Source organism: Brachyistius frenatus, unplaced genomic scaffold, assembly GCF_029030835.1.
Source record: "Brachyistius frenatus isolate BFR_SWC_R1_liver_20210118 unplaced genomic scaffold, ASM2903083v1 Contig_3, whole genome shotgun sequence".
Taxonomy (NCBI): Eukaryota; Metazoa; Chordata; class Actinopteri; family Embiotocidae; genus Brachyistius; species Brachyistius frenatus.
In genome coordinates, this window is record NW_027210602.1 from 5,011,056 (window position 1) to 5,026,857 (window position 15,802).

Genomic DNA, 15,802 nt, shown 5'->3' on the forward strand with positions numbered 1-15,802 from the left:
ACTCGTAGTCTTGCTCTCAATCCCCTTCATCTTTGTGGGTCAGGATGTGATAAAAGAAATATGACTATTATTTGGAGCTCGTGTTTGTTTAAATGAAACCCAAACTGTAATTATCAGCTTTGGAAGAAGCAGAGGGGCTTCCTGTCCTTCACTGAGGTACAGTTCCTTAGGCTAGTAGTCAATGTTTACTTTCTTCAAACAAAGTGTGTGTAGGCCGGGGCGTGTGTGTGCATGCCTGTAGTCATGCGAGATCCTCTGGACTCCACCTCATACCGGAGCCTGAGAAAGCAAAAATGTGCTGTTGAATTGCACATGTTCAGATAAGAGCAGTTTCTGCCGGAAGAGTTTTAAATGTTGTTCAAGACTTCAGACAAATATTAAGCTGCTCTTTATTGGGCTGTAACCCGATACACCTCCGTACCACACTGGCACGCAGTCGTGCTGTCGGTATAAATAGAAATGTTGCTATAAAGATTTGACATACGGGCAAGATAATACTCCTGAGGTTAAAAAAAAAACAACTTTGTATGTGCTGTGTTGTAACTGGACATGTTCAGGATTGTAAAGGAAAACAGTGGCTGGAAGTATACAAGTATATTTACTCAAGTACTATACGTTTTGAGGTACTTTATTTTAATATTTCTCTTTGATGCTACCTTCTATTTCCGCACTACAACATTTCAGAGGGAAATATTATACTATACACTGCATTGCATTTACTTGACAACTTCAGTTACCTTTCAGATGGAGATTTGACAATGGAAGCTTTAAAAATGCAAAACATTAAGCATTAAACTAGGGGTTTCCAACCTTTTTGACAAAAATCTGTGTGTAGTCAGGGGCATGTTTCAGATGTGTTTGAGTTCACAGCTCCACCAAATAGGGATTTTTTTTTTTTTGTTCCCCTCCAAAGTGATTTCTCACAAAATGTAAAGATGAGAATAAGGGCAAAAACTGGAAACAGATTTGTGGATCAGAACTTTATTTTTTCTTCTGTCCTCTCCCAGTAATCATACGAGGACCCCTCAAATGTATCCATTTTACTATCTACAACTTTGCTGCTTGTATTTATGAACTTAAGTAGAATTTTCAGTCATTGACAACCTTGTTTGTTTAGTTTGTACCAAGTTGGAGGTGTAAAACGACACTCTACAGGGGCTTTACTTGGATGTCAGACTGGGAGCAGAAGTTATTTTTTGGAGTCTTCGCTCGCTGCAAGGCAACCAGCTCCAGGTAAGAAATAGACCCGCACAAAACTTAACCCCACCTGAGACGGTCATTTCTTGTTTTTCTCTTTGGCTTTTGTAGACCTGAAGACACGAGAGTCATTGTACGAGTTGGCAAGCTTCAGAGATGCAGGTAGGTGGATTTGTATTTCACCTTTGGACCAATACAGGCAGGTAGGAGTTTTACATGTTGGTTATTTACCATAAATTACAATGTGTTTAATTCATAGACTGTATCGAAAGAAGTGTGTATAGTCTATGGTCTAACTGGACATAAAATGTTCCAATACTGTCTTGCTTGTTGCTGCTTGGATATCATGTCTCTTTGTTGCCATGCTTAGTCTGACCTGCATGTCATTTTCTTCTCTTCTCTTGCATTATCTTATGTTTACCATCGCTATGTTCTTGCTACAAAAGCTGCAACTTCCTCCAGTGATATCCTGTAAATGTCACAAGTTTTTAATTTTTTAGCAAAGTAACAGTAGTGACTGGTGACATGTAATAGTCACGTTGGGTGCAAGCTGCATCCATTTCATGAGACCAACACAAACTTTGCTGAAGTTCACTCGCCTTCTTGTAGGTTCTCCTGGGAGATTCTAGATTGGAAATGTAAACCCTCTGGTCTCACTTGTTGTCTCCTCCCATCTGAATACTGCGCGTATGCAAGGAAACATGTAGAGAGGCATCACGATCAGATTCCTGGACCACCTCAATACCAGGAAGTGGTTTTCTGCCCAAAAGCCTAAGAACCATTTTTATCTTTTACTGTATGCACATTGTGAATTAACACATTTAATCTAGATTATGCCCTAATACCTTGATTTTATTTAGCCATGCCCTCGACCTCCCTTGTCTGTCCCAACCTGTTTGTTTTGAACAATCCTCAGGTGTGGGAAAAGTGCTGTAAATCTTTGTCTAATAATCCTCAAAACATTTATGGCTACAATACTACAAATTAACAGGATGAATACGTTTCTTAATTGTGTAGTTTAATATCCGAAATGGTGCATGAATCTGAGTTTGACAGCAAAACAGTGGGTGACTGAGCAGCCAGGTTGCAACAACTACAAGATAATGACTGTGATTTAGCGCTGACTAATTTCTCCGATGAGCACTTACAGTACCACAGCACAACGTGCATGCAAACATAACAGGATACTCTGAAAGATATCAACAAGTTCTGACAGTAAGACGACTGTAAATGTAAGTTGTTGCTCGGTCTGACTTTGCTTTTGACGCGTGTGAACAGCTTCATGTTACACCAACATGTCGGTTTTGTGAGCTCTTGCTGGCTTCCTGTTTTAACTTGTCTTCTCCTCCCCGTCGCTCTGGCAAACGCACCTATTGTATTTCAGTCTAATAGACCTTAGTAAAGGCTGAGAACCTCTATCTTTTCTTCACTTATCTGTTTTTCTTTATTTACCATCAGCTTTTTAAGGGACACATAACATAAATTAATTTCCCCAGAGATACCAAAGCAAAACGGTTTGTAATCCAGGGTGGGTCAACAGTTAATCGAAGCATACAGGTAGTTTGCATACACCTTATGAAATTTAAGATTTCCACATTACTGTCAGAGATTGTGTGTATATGACTCAACCCATTTAAATACAGGCAGAGGGAGGAGGAGAGGATTTTATGTCTGTGCTCGTGGGAAACAAAAAATACATGTATTCACAGGTCTCGGCTTTCTTCCGCTTCTCTCCTTTCTTTTGTTGCAGATTCCCTCACTGAAAGAGGAACTTCAAATCCTATTTTTTTTTTTCCAAAGACCTTCAGCGTTCACAGACGCCTGGACGACTGCTTAACTCCACAGCGTACTTTTTAAGACACCAGGGCTGCTTTCTTTGCTTCTGTGAGTAGATGTTTTCTTTATTTTATTGTTGCATGTTGCCGTGGTATTTCTATGGCCTGAAGTCAGCGTGTGGAACACTATCATGCTGTGTTGGTGGGAAACCTGAATAACCAGATGCTGTGATAAGTAGGATAACTTCCCCATCACCACTTATGAGAAAGCCAGGTCATGCTGTACAGGTCTGGATAATGGTCAGTCTTCTGTTAACTCTTTGAAGCAGCGTTTCCACACCAGTGCTGTTCGTAAGACTGTGAAGCAACACTTTGTTCATCAGATAAGTTCACGGGTTTGGTCTATCAGCATGGCTTTGCATGGGTTACAATGTGTTCTTGCTTTCATTTAAGTGATGAGTCTTAAAAAAAACTGAACTTGTTGCATAAACACTGCAAGTGAAATATAAATTTGATTCTGATTTTTATGCATCCAGTATGTTAGTCAGTATGTTTACTGTTGTCGGTTGCACTACGACGTTCCTGCAGTCGGGCTGTTGTGCTTCTGTGGTCATTTGTATGTGTTGATTTAAAAGTAAAATATGTTCGTGGTGGTTGTGCCTCATCACCTGACAGGCAGCTCATAGTTCTGTATGCAAGTAATCAGATCTCTTCCTATGTACACAGTTTCCTTGCTTTAATGCTTTACCTGTAGAAGAATAGAAATGTATAAACAAGACTTTGTATGTTTTTTTCTGGGTGATTATTACAAAAAAAAAAAGTGTGCATTTTAGCTGTGAAGGAGATCTATTTTGAATGTTTGTTGAGACTCATCATATATTGGGTTCAGAGAAAATGTACCGTTTCCACCATGCTTGCCAACCACTTTTTTTTTTCATATAACAATTCTGAATTCGGAGACATGAAGGCAGCTCAGTCTTACAATGTGTTTTATAGGCAGTCAACACCAACACAATCACTAACTCCAGACTACATAACTGTGAAAGGTGGAATGAATCAAATTCAAGTCGAAAAGGTCAAAGATGACCATAAAATATGAATAAGTACATTTGTGACAAAAAAACAAAACACTGGTCTGTGGTTAAAGAGCTGATCATCTTTTAATTTTAAATCTAGTTCTTCTGGCCAAAAATTGCTTTTTAAATTTTTGCGTAATTATAAAAAACAAACTTCACAATATCCATCCAGCCGGACCTGAACAAGGACAAGCTACTAACAGAGTACTAACAATGTGTTCAGAGTATACTTTTCCTCCATGTTGGAGGCTGGTGGTGTTCCAACAGGAAAGAAAAGCGATGAAATAAGCACACCGACATTTGAAGCTAATTCTACTTCATTCAGTCGGTGAGTCCGATTACTGGTTTGTAGTAGTAGAGCTTTAAACTATTTCTACAAAGCTGGAGAGGAACTGACTTAAAAACCTACTTGGAGATATGTTTGGGCTAACCTGGCCTCGCGACATCCACTTCAGCGCTCCGTCTCTTTGTTGTGTTTTAGGGTGCGTCTCATGTTTACCTCTCTCCTCCTCTTCTCTCATTTCTCCTTCCACTCCCTCCCATTACAACCCAGCGTTGTTCTCCCCTCCTTCCACTCCCCTCTTCTACGATGGCCACCGCATTCCCGGCACTCCAGCCGAGAGGCATCGACTACAGCCTGCCGACCTGCGGGGAGACTCGGTGCAACAACCACGGCACCTGTGTGCCTCCTTCGGGCGGCGGCACCGACCTGCTGTGCAACTGTGATCTGGGCTACCGGGGGGAGTCGTGCGAGGGCACGGTGAACGGGTCGTTGAGTCTCCCGCTGACCCTGAGTGTGCTGGGCGTCATCATCGGGCTGCTCATCCTGGCTTTCATCGTCGCCAAGATACGGCAGAAACAAAAGAAGAGGAACAGGTACTGAAATAAAAGGTGTACTGTACTGATATAAGGGCCTTTTCTCTTTTCTGCTAGCCGACGTGGGAATTGTTGAATTGTTGTGTTCCTCTTTACAATGCTGCAAAGTCCCGTTGCCCTGAAATAACCCGTCCTGCAGTTTGGCGCTTTACAAATCAAATTGAATTGAAGTATGTAGCTGGAGGCCGGATAGGTTTAGCCTATCTTAACATACTGCCTAAAAAGAACGTTCTGGTTTGTTTTCAAGTGGAACTATTTGTCTTGTTTTCTTGCCGAGAAATGGGCGCATCCCTGGTGTTTGTCTCAACATGGATATCCAAACTGTACTCACTGTATTTGTTGTATGTTTGCATTGTGTTTTTCTGCAGTTACATCACACCCACATGGGAATTTTGGTTTCCAACTTCCAACTTCGCAATCATTAGTTTGATTTAGGAGATATATGTGTGGGTGCACAGTGAATATAATTTGCAAATACCACCTCAATTACGCTGACCACACAGAGCTTAAGCAGCTCGGGGACGGATGTTGTTTGGCCACTTCCGTTATCGGAACACTTCATGACTGTGGCGAGGTTACACAGCAGCTCACTCCTGGGAGTTGTAGGTTGTGGTCACTTGGTGTCGCCATAATGAGTTTGAGCCTTCAAAAGAGACAGACGGTGTCCACGAGCTAAACTCCCTCCCATAATGTGGGACAAAACATTTAGGAGCTTTTGATGTCTCAGCATTTTTGAAATAACGAGAACAGAAGCGATGTTTACTGCGATTGAACGTTGAACTAAGTACCCGGCTTCTACTAGGGGAGTACGGTAGTGGCGTGATGGGGCTTTTTCTTGGCAGGCCACGGTTGGGTGAAGTGAGTGTTGGCAGCTTCCTGAAGTCTTTCCGTCATGAGCAGCGCTGCTTAGATGAGTTGACTCATTGGCTGTATGTGGCAACTCATCATACTGCTGGAGATAAACAAAGATTTACAGCATGTTACAAATGCAGAGCTTTTTATTTTGAAAACTTTTTTTAAATTTTTTTTATCTTTGGACAGAGCCAACCTTGCAGTCACTGTGTTAAACTCAGTAAATGACTCCAGCACTTCCTTCTATACAGATATGACATTTCAGTCTGTTTGTGTCACTCAGAAATTATTTAATTAAATGTTTTTCCTGGATTGTTGAACTTTGGGAACTCTGTCCTGGCAATTAGCAATATAAATATGTGTCAATATCTGTTCACCTGTTGCGCATTCATCCAGTCGACGCATCACTGTTAACATGAATGACATAAGAAGAGGAACACAGATTCATTATACGAATTGTTTTTTTTTGTCAACAGGAAACATCTGGCAGCAAAACATGGCTACAACATTGCTGTGTAATGTGGGCAAATCTCAGCTATTATCTGAGGTAAGTATGTGGCTGGAGATATTAATCCCTAAATACATTACATTTTTAGAAAGAATGTAAGTTAAATTAAATAGCAAGTAGTGAAGATAAATTTTGAATATATAAAATAAGAAAGTAAAGTTTTAGTAAAGCACCTTTCACATCAAATGTCACAAAGTGCTTCGCAAGAAGAATTGTATAAAAACTGAAAATAATAAACAAAAAATATAGTAATAATGTAACATATTATACAAGAATAAACATTATTAGTTAATAATTATTAATGTAATAATAGTAAGATAAATTATATATATTATATATATAATAATAAATCAAATTATTATGATATGCTGATGAGTATATGAATATAACTTCATTACAAACAAACATCTGCTACAGCTGTACTATCTACATTTCATGTGGAGTTTCCTTGTAAACTAGCAAGTTATGTCTACATTCACCCAAACACATTGTTTCATTCAAGTCTAACAAATGTGTCACAAATGTATTTCTTTCCTCATAAAACATTTGCCAAATGATTGTTTAATTTTTTTAATCCAAATTTTCTATATCCACATTTTCTTGCGAGCAGTCATCATCTCAGCTGCCATTGTTTGCACATTGCTCATTTTTTTTGCCGTGTTATCAACAGCTGTCAATCAGCAGAACAGAGCGACACCGATACATTTGTACATTTTTAGAAACGGTGCTAAATGGGGCAACTAGTGGTGCACAATTACACATGATCCCTTTAACGCAGAGACTTCTGATGTCTTACAAATGCGAATGTCTAAATGCAACATTTCTAAACTCATAAAGGAGCAGAAACCTTCCTGTCACTGATAAACATATAAAGTATAACTCCTCTCCTTCTTGTCCAGGTCAACCATGATATCGTGGACAGTGACACCACTGAGCCGCATCCCAGAGAGTCAAATACTGAAGCGACTTGGTGAATGGGTCATTTTGTTCTGTCTGACTGCAGATCACACCTCCTGTTTATACTGTTATATTTCTACACACTGCCAAAGGAGGGAACTAGTTTATACAAATCAATCACAGTACTTTGTTTTTTTTATTTTGTCCAATGAAGAAGAAAAAACACCATTAAATAAAAACCCAAAGCACATAATTTAAGATACAAATGGCATGCATGTAAGCACCTGCAAAACTCTCCAGAGCTCTGAGCGACTTCATTAGAAAGGTAGTACATGAGTGACTTACTGTGTTTGCAGAAATCTGTATATCACTTGGTTCATTTATCTAAATATAGCCGTCACCAGCTGCATGGTGTTGAGGGATATTTTAAACTGTCCACACACTGATTGAATTCTTCGCTCCTTTCAGCAACAGACTTTAAATGATCATGTTCACTTTGCAGGGTAAATATGTCTATGCATATCTGTCTATCTACTTCCTTCATCAAATTTGCTTTAAGCTAAAGGTTCAATCTATAGACAAGCTTATTGTGTCCTCTAACACTGGCTACGTTTGAGTAAAATGATAGAAATGTTCACCTGTCAGTTACAGATACTGAAAACCAACAGAGGGCAGACTTGTGAAGTTTCCACAGGAGTTAAAAGTTAGTCGCTTTGGATAAAAGCGTCAGCTAAATGAAATGTAATGTAATCGATTTCTTATGAGGTTAAACCACAGATTGTAAGAAAGTTTGATTCTTACCTATTTTTTTATTTTTTATGACTTTAGTCAGAAAATATGCACTTTAACCAGGATGATGTTGCTTTAATTCACTCTTGTCAAAGAAATTAAGACATATTTGCACTTTTATTGTTGCTGCTTTAACATACCGTTCTTCTTTCATTTCACTTTCTTTAACCCCCGTTGTGTTCCTGATTCAAAATGATCTGTCTCTGATGCACTCCCACCACAAGTGTATTGCCTGTTTCTTTTATACACCACTGGCTGAATTATGTTTTTACATGCATTTTACTGATGATAATCACAACCAGTAGCAAGTCACGCAGCTTGCTTTTATGATCTTGTCTTTTACTTTGTTTTAGTATTGCTGAGTTACACAATAAATCATGTAGCCAGTAACTCGCATGGAACTACTGAGCATTAATTTGCTGATGTATAATTTTGTTCACACACGCTGGACAAATGTGTATAAATGGATCATGAATGGTCAAAATTTGTTGTTCTAAACCGTTTGAACTGTCTTTTGTCTTAATTATTTTTTTTATAATTAGTCTGTTGTGTTTGCTTTTGGTTTGACTTTTTTTCCCCAATATGATCAGTGCTACAGAACATTTGTCCAGTTAACATGATTATAAGATAGTTTCTATAGATGCCCCTTCTGTCTATTTCATTTCTATTGTCAGAATATAATTATGCCTCTGTGCGGTTTGTGTGCACACTGTTAAATAAGAAAATGTCAGTTTTCTTATCGTCACGAGTTTTGCAGCCGTCTTAAAGTTTACATGAAACTGAAACATGAAATACCGGGTCTTTATTTGGCTGTTTAACTTTCTGCTGCCGGATGTCACAGGTGTGTGTTGTGCATGCTGCCTGTTTAAACTTTTTCTTGGATCCACTGACTCGACAGTATCAGCTTCACTGTTTGCTAAACCCAACTCGGACCAATGACCGGGAATGACTGATTTGCAGTCGTGCAGTCTGACAATCTAATATGTATCAAATTCAACAAGGAAGAGGAGGATCTGCCGTGAGGGTGACGCTATGTCAACACCTGCTTTCTGACTAATGAGCAGACTTTGCATGCTTGTTTTACAGGAGGGGCAAACGCAGATCCTGGCAAAATGAACCGTAGTACTTCAAAAACGATCTCTATCCTGATATGCTCAACTACTAAAGGGGAAATCTGCTGATTACATTCAAACAACAGGTTTAAGGGAGTACTGCAGCTCTGAAAAGAGTTATGTTGTCTGTAGCTGTGGAGGAACTTTGTAAAGTCTGACCAAAAAAAAATGGTATCTTGGAGTGAATCTTGGCTCCAAATGTTTAGATGCCTGTGTGTACAAACTGGAGCTGTGGAGCTGATGCTGTTGGTTGCATTATGGGAAATGTAAGGTCCAGTATTTCTGGAGCTTGAGCCATAAAATCAGGGCATAGCAGCCAGTGATTCCCTTATCATGGTCATTGTATTTTATTTGATTATTTTTATTGATTTTATTTTGATTATTTCACTATCTTCAGTATCCAAAAATGTTTTCTGGCGAGCTGAAAACAAGGCTTTTTTTTTATTTATTTTTTTTATCATATCTTACTCTTACAAAAATGTGTTTGTCACTCAGCATTAACATTGTATTTGTAATGTTTCGGTGTAAAGCACTGTGTCAATCAAAAGGAGCAGAAATGTTAAGTGTAAAGGTGTAGCTGTGAGTCACAGACCTGATGCTACATTGGTGGGACTGGATTATCAGAGTATTTTTTTACTTTTTATGGGGAATCTTCTTAACCACCCTGGAGGACATATCAATATAGAAGCGACGTCTTTTTCCACACCTTAAACACTACATCTGTTCTCACCCCACCCTCCTGCTGAGTCAGTGCATTCCACAAGATGCTATTGTTCGGCTCTTTTTGTCATCAGTGAAGACAAACACGTCAAGTGATTTTACATTGATAGAAAGCTGACGGGTATTACATTAAATGCAGCCAGAGGCGTTAGTGTGAAGGATGCATTTGTGCTCGACTGTGGAAGAGAGAGAGAAATAACTAGAATTACGAAGAATTTTGAAGAAATTGCCCTCAAAGCTTTCCTGAAGAGATCCCATTTACAAGAATGGGACAACCGGAAGTCAGTGAACTTGACCTTTGACAAGGGATCAGATCATGTCCCTCCCATCTGTCCATCCCATTCTCATGAACAGGAGATCTCAGGAAAGCCCTGAGGTTATCTCGTCAACATTGGCTTAAATGTTTACTTGGACTCAAAAATGAATTGAAACGATTGTAGTGGTCACAGGTCAAAGGTCAAGGTCACAGGATCTCATGTCCAGCCATTGTGTAATATCTCCAGAGCATATTTAGGGAATTTCTTCAAATATGGCTCAAACATTTCAATAAATTCCTACGTTTTTACTATGACTGTTGCCAAAACATTATTTTCCCTCTTCATTTCAGTTTCTATAAAATATGTCTCAGACTACTACTATGTTTTTCTTCTTTGAGGTCTGTTTGAACACAATCTTATTTCTAATTATGTAATATTTGAGTCAAGAAACGTTACATCTACTTCATTTTCTAGTCGCCACGTTATTTTTTTACATCCCATTCTTTACTCCTCAGTTTCATGTGTCGCAACTTCTCCACTTCTTACAGCAGTGTCAGCACTTCACTCCAATGTTGGAGCCTCAGACTGCAATAACTCCATGTTGTGACATGCAGTGTGTCCTGTGTTGTGAGCTGTGTTCTGATTTCTCAGAGGCCAATTTATTTACAAAAGACTTACCAGGAACTATATAGAGGGACAACTGTTTCAGCCAGTTTAAACGGAAGAGATAATGTTGTTGGACGAGATACGTAAAGAAACCAACCTCTCAGACCGGTCAGACAACATTTTATGTATACTTGAGGTTAGAACAGCAAACTGGGTGAAAGGAAAGAAGAACATAATCAGTGACGATGTGGCCTGTCTCTGTGTGTTTGCAGTGTCCATAATGACCTGTTTCTGTAGGTATTGCAACAACAGGAGCCCATAACGATGTAATGGATAATATAAGAACAGTATTAAACCCTTCTGTAGTTCTATAGACATGTTTTAGTTACTTTACATCAGTCAGATTCATTAAACACATCGGACTCAGTCTGGGTCCTAGCAGCCAGATAAGCCTTCATGAATTTGCATATTAATGTGTGATTTTTATTGCTTTATTCCTGATTTTTATGACAAAGTTGAACTATTGCAAACATATAACCTCAGCTGCATTAAGCAATTTTAATGTATCACACCTCAGACAGTTTAATTTTCTTTGCACACACCTCTGCAGTAAAACCTGAATACTTTTTAATGAACTTAGCTTTTTACTTTTTGTCTCCATTCAACCAAAACAAAGGTGAAGTAAAGAAAAATGACTCCATATGTTATTATAGGAAACAGTGTACATTTAATAAACAGCACTTTTATCACAATGAGAACAATATTGATCACTTCCAGATGCCTCTTTCAACAGTGGGCCTGTTGTCCTACAAGGTTGAACATCATTGATGTTGCGTGATAATACATAAAAAGGTGTGTGGGGGGGGGTAACCAATGTACACAGAGAAAAATTAAAACTTCCTTAAAGATGAGGGATATTTACAACCCGAGTTAGATAATACATCTAATAATCTTCAATAGAGTCCTTCATAACCAGCTCCTTCTGTTTTTTTACATCATGACATTCATCTCGGCTCCACCTTTATGACAGTGATTGCACTGAAGCTACAATGGATTGCAACAATGTTCTAATTAATCAGAATCAGGTTGAGCCCATCATATGGGTCCATAGCCATATTAAACTGCAGCAAAGGCCCTGTCACTCAAACATTCAACACATTATTACTGTTCTAATGATGAAACACTAATACTCATATGAAGTGATTCTACTTCACTGAGTTTACAATTATCTGATAATTTTCAAGGTATTTGATCTCTTACTGCTGAAATATAGGCTTTAAAATACTTCAGTCAACAAGTGTTGTGACTTTCAAGTACTTTGTGGTATTTACAATACTCCTAAAATAGTTTCCACTGAGTCAGTTTTGAAAATAGACATGTCCATCCTGAAGTCGTCCTTTCAGGTGTGCATCCTCAGATGTGTAACATCTTCTCATAAGTCGGCATCATACGGTCTTCCGTTGAAGGAGGGGTTAACTGACCGGGCTGCGGGGCTCTTGGCCCGGGGGAAGGACACGTCATCATCCATAGACTCCCTGGAGTACGGGACGCTGCTGCTGGCGGTGCTCCTGGGTCGGTTCAGGCTCGGCACATCAACGCGCCTCGGCTGCGTCTTCTGCTGGTTGAATCGGCCCGTGACCTCCTCCACCCGGACCTCCCCTCGGTTCTTCCCGCCGCAGCAGCGGCAGATACCGATGAACATGACGATGCCGCCCAGGATTTGAAATATCCCGCCGATGTAGCCCAGGATGATGCAGTAGCCGACGCGCACATCAATGAGCTCGCTCACCGTGCTGACCTCGTTGAGGATGTGGGTGTACCAGGCGATGGGGATGATGGTCATGACGCCAGAGAGGAAGAACAGCAGTCCGCCCAGGCCGGCGACCGTCCAGTTAGGCCGGTCTTTCCAGCAGCGGACCCCCGGGATGGCTACGGCCAGCCCGATAATAGACAAGATGAGGGAAGCCACCATCAGACCCTTGGCGACATTAATGATCTGGTTGCTGAAGTACGCGGTGTCCTGCTGGTTGCACTGCAATTCTGTGGAGGTGGTGGTGCTCCGGCAGATGTCCCAGATGCCTTGCTGGATGACCACGTCGGGTGGATTGTTGGGGATGTTGTGGAGGGTCCTCCAGTTTGGGGCCACGGTAGCGGTCAGGTTCAGGATCCAGCCACAGGGAGCAAAGACCATCCCAAAGATCAGGATGCCCGGGGTGCGCAACGACAACCGGACCCACTCCTCCGTGGATCGTCTCGGCATGACTGCTGTTACTGTTGTTGTTGTTGTTGTTGTTGACGATGATGTCTGCTCTTACTCCCAAAGTCGGATGGTTTTGACAGCCTGCTAGCTGATTCTAAAAAACAAGTCCGACTGAAACTTGGCAGTGGGCGGGGCTATGGTCCTACCTGTTTGCCTCAGTCCCCAAATAGGACAGGTGTGGCGCGCTGGGCGGGGAGCTTTTTTCATCCTCACCTGCTGCAGCGAACACGGAGAGTTTCGAGGGGGGCTTTTTGACATGCAAATATGTGATTTTTGACATGCAAATATGTGATTAAGAACCGGAAAGATAACTTTCCGTAAAACATCTTGGTTTTAAAGTTTAAAAATAATAGAATGACTTCTTTATTTATATACCTTTGTGAGACCACCCAAACTGAAAGCATATGGCAATCTCATAACACGATCTTGCTTCAACATTTCAAATTATTTAGATAAAAAGGATAGCCATTTAAATGACTCCAGTGAAATAAAAAAAGTGTCTGCACTTAGAAGACAGACCACACAAACTAAACGTATCTTATATCAGTTTCCCTCTCAGATTTGTAATGACTGATCTTAAAATATTTGGCTTTTTAGCTCTTTGTTGGCTTAAAAAATAATTAAAGGTTTGATTAAAAGCATGGATTTAAAAAAAAAAAACATGGTTGAGGTGGTTGGTCTTTTACAACATGCGGGGCTGCAATTACTACACTAAAGCCAGAGTTAATGTTAAATAAAAGAAGGAACATATACTTCAGCATTAAGACTTGAGATTGATTAAACCTTTTATGATGTCATTAGCCTAAATAGTCTCTTAAAGGTTCATTAGCACATGAAAACAGAGAACTTCACAAAACTCACATTGAAATTTTCCTGCAGATAATCAGGTTTATTTGAACTACCACAAACTCTGAGATTATTGAAGCTTTGGTTTGAAAATATCAACGTGGCAGTGTGGGAACCATTTTTTCGTAAGAATGTAGTTCTGCGGGAATCTATGGAGAACAGCTCAAATACCTTTCAACCTCCCTACATTTGTCTTTCTCTTCTCTGACTCACTTCATTGATGTCTTTCTTGGTGCATATCTGTTTCTGTGTTTCTCCTGATTTTCCTTTCTTCCTGTATGTGTAGGTTTCCTCTCAAGACGAGCTGATCACCCAAAGAGAGTGAATCATTCACAAATGCTAGTAAAGTTTCTTCAGAGAAGTTCAAGGTGCTCCTTCATGACACTCAAATGCCCAAACTTTAACTACTCTCATGGGAGAAACTGAAATGAGAGTGTGACTCTCACACAGCCATCAGCTTTATTGATCCAACAGGAAAGTGATTGAGTTTCTATGAGGACCTGAGCAGCCTGAGTACAGCTGATGTTAAGCCCAGAGGATACATTGTTAAAGCTGACCTCTTCTCAACTTGTAGTGATCATCGCCCATTTTAATTTTAACCCAGTGTTTTGTGACTGCCATTTGCTGGAGTCATCAAAATAGAAACTCTTATAGCTTTTATTTGAATGACTGACAACAAAATGTGACTTAGTACTGAGATAACTTTTGAAGTTATCAATGGCTATTTTCATTAAAATTTAACTTTTATTTTCCTTCAGATGTGGGAAAAGCTCAAGGATTTTCTTTACTTTGCAAACACAAACTATAGAGTCACATTTTCTTGAAGCCACTGCGATGGTTTTTGATTTTGCCCTGAGAATTGTTCATGTGCTTTGACACATAATGAACAGTTAAAAGAGGTATGATAGGAATGTCAACCAACCAACCAGACAGAATCTACCTCGTCATCCCCTGACATCACTGTGTTGTTTTATTATCTTTACAACCTGTATCACTGTGTAGCAGCTGTCACACATGATCAGCTATCACATCATTACTTAATTTGTGGCCAACCTGGACATTAAAAACCACAAAGGATCAATTGTAAAACACTGTATATTTGCTGAAATGTCCGCATATACTTGCAGCACCACAACGACTAATTACATTGTGTATTTGAGGTGGAAAAGAATGATATTATTAGTGTCTCAAATCATCAAGTGAACATAAGGTGTAGCTTATGGGATCAATGATGACTTCCAGAGACAAATCAATAAGGCCCTCTCGACTTAGAGCAGAGACTAAACAAACCTTCCGGCCTGTAATTGAAGCATAAATTACCAGGCCATTGGTGCCACCAGTGGGGTCTGGAAAGCCCTGTTTACAGTTTTCCAAGTTCTTCCAAGAGCCTTAACATTTTCTTCATTTTTATTTCATTTAAATAAAAAACAAGAAAGTATCTAGAAAATAGTGCTCTTCGTCAACGTGTTTCCATTTAACAAGGCCCTACATTTTTTTCATTCTAGGTTTTGAACTTTATGTTCTCTGTCTAGTTTGACTCGTCCTGGTATTTTGTATAACATTTTTATGTGGTGAAATTGGTGGATATGATTCATAGAAACCAGCGAGGTAGATGTCACACATACCACTGAGTCAGTGTTAGGTTAGGTTAGGTTAGGAAGTTACTTTATTAATCCCAGAGGGGAATTTTTTTTCGCTACAGCAGCATACAGAAGCAATAAGATAATGTAATGTAATGTAAACAGTGTAATGGATTCATCATGTGCAATCAGGTCCTGGGCCCTTATTGTTAGTGACAGGCATAACATGTCCCTCATGTATGTGATCATTTAGAAGCAAAGTATAAAATTCACCCAGACTATATATTGGTATCTTTTAAATGTATTTATTGATAAATTGCTTCAGTTTAGCATAAGCAAAGGACTGATTTTCTTTGCTAAACATGCTTGTAACTCAAACAGTAGGTTTTTGATTATGACAAATACGAATCTATATGTAGTGTTTATTTATAATTTTCCATGTGAGAAAATG

General features: G+C 39.6%; 2 protein-coding genes across 4 annotated transcripts; one reads left to right on the forward strand and one right to left on the reverse strand.

Annotated features, from left to right (window-relative positions):
• Positions 1-1,336: 1,336 nt before the first annotated feature.
• Positions 1,337-11,151, forward strand: LOC138624196 (neurogenic locus notch homolog protein 4-like). Of its 3 annotated transcripts, none has more exons than XM_069704186.1 (5): positions 1,337-1,359; positions 2,948-3,081; positions 4,602-4,924; positions 6,253-6,323; positions 7,184-11,151. In XM_069704186.1, exons 3-4 carry the CDS (start codon positions 4,638-4,640, stop codon positions 6,293-6,295), a joined length of 330 nt encoding a protein of 109 aa, XP_069560287.1. In that variant the 5' UTR covers positions 1,337-1,359; positions 2,948-3,081; positions 4,602-4,637; the 3' UTR covers positions 6,296-6,323; positions 7,184-11,151. The 3 variants fall into 3 exon arrangements, with proteins under 3 accessions (XP_069560287.1, XP_069560280.1, XP_069560296.1); XM_069704179.1 differs by lacking the exon at positions 1,337-1,359 and adding an exon at positions 2,640-2,725; XM_069704195.1 differs by lacking the exon at positions 1,337-1,359 and adding an exon at positions 2,730-2,754.
• Positions 11,152-11,369: 218 nt separating this feature from the next.
• Positions 11,370-13,007, reverse strand: LOC138624185 (claudin-23-like). Its single transcript, XM_069704170.1, has one exon. It carries the CDS (start codon positions 12,923-12,925, stop codon positions 12,098-12,100), a length of 828 nt encoding a protein of 275 aa, XP_069560271.1. The 5' UTR covers positions 12,926-13,007; the 3' UTR covers positions 11,370-12,097.
• Between the last annotated feature and the right edge of the window lie 2,795 nt (positions 13,008-15,802).

What these genes read in the sequence shown, in the direction of transcription:
- LOC138624196 (XM_069704186.1), top strand. Translation starts at nt 4,638, where the DNA reads ATGGCCACCGCATTCCCGGCACTCCAGCCGAGAGGCATCGACTACAGC. An exon ending in AAACAAAAGAAGAGGAACAG is followed by an intron (nt 4,925 to 6,252) that starts GTACTGAAATAA and finishes TTTTGTCAACAG; the next exon opens with GAAACATCTGGCAGCAAAAC.
- LOC138624185 (XM_069704170.1), bottom strand. Translation starts at nt 12,925, where the DNA reads ATGCCGAGACGATCCACGGAGGAGTGGGTCCGGTTGTCGTTGCGCACC.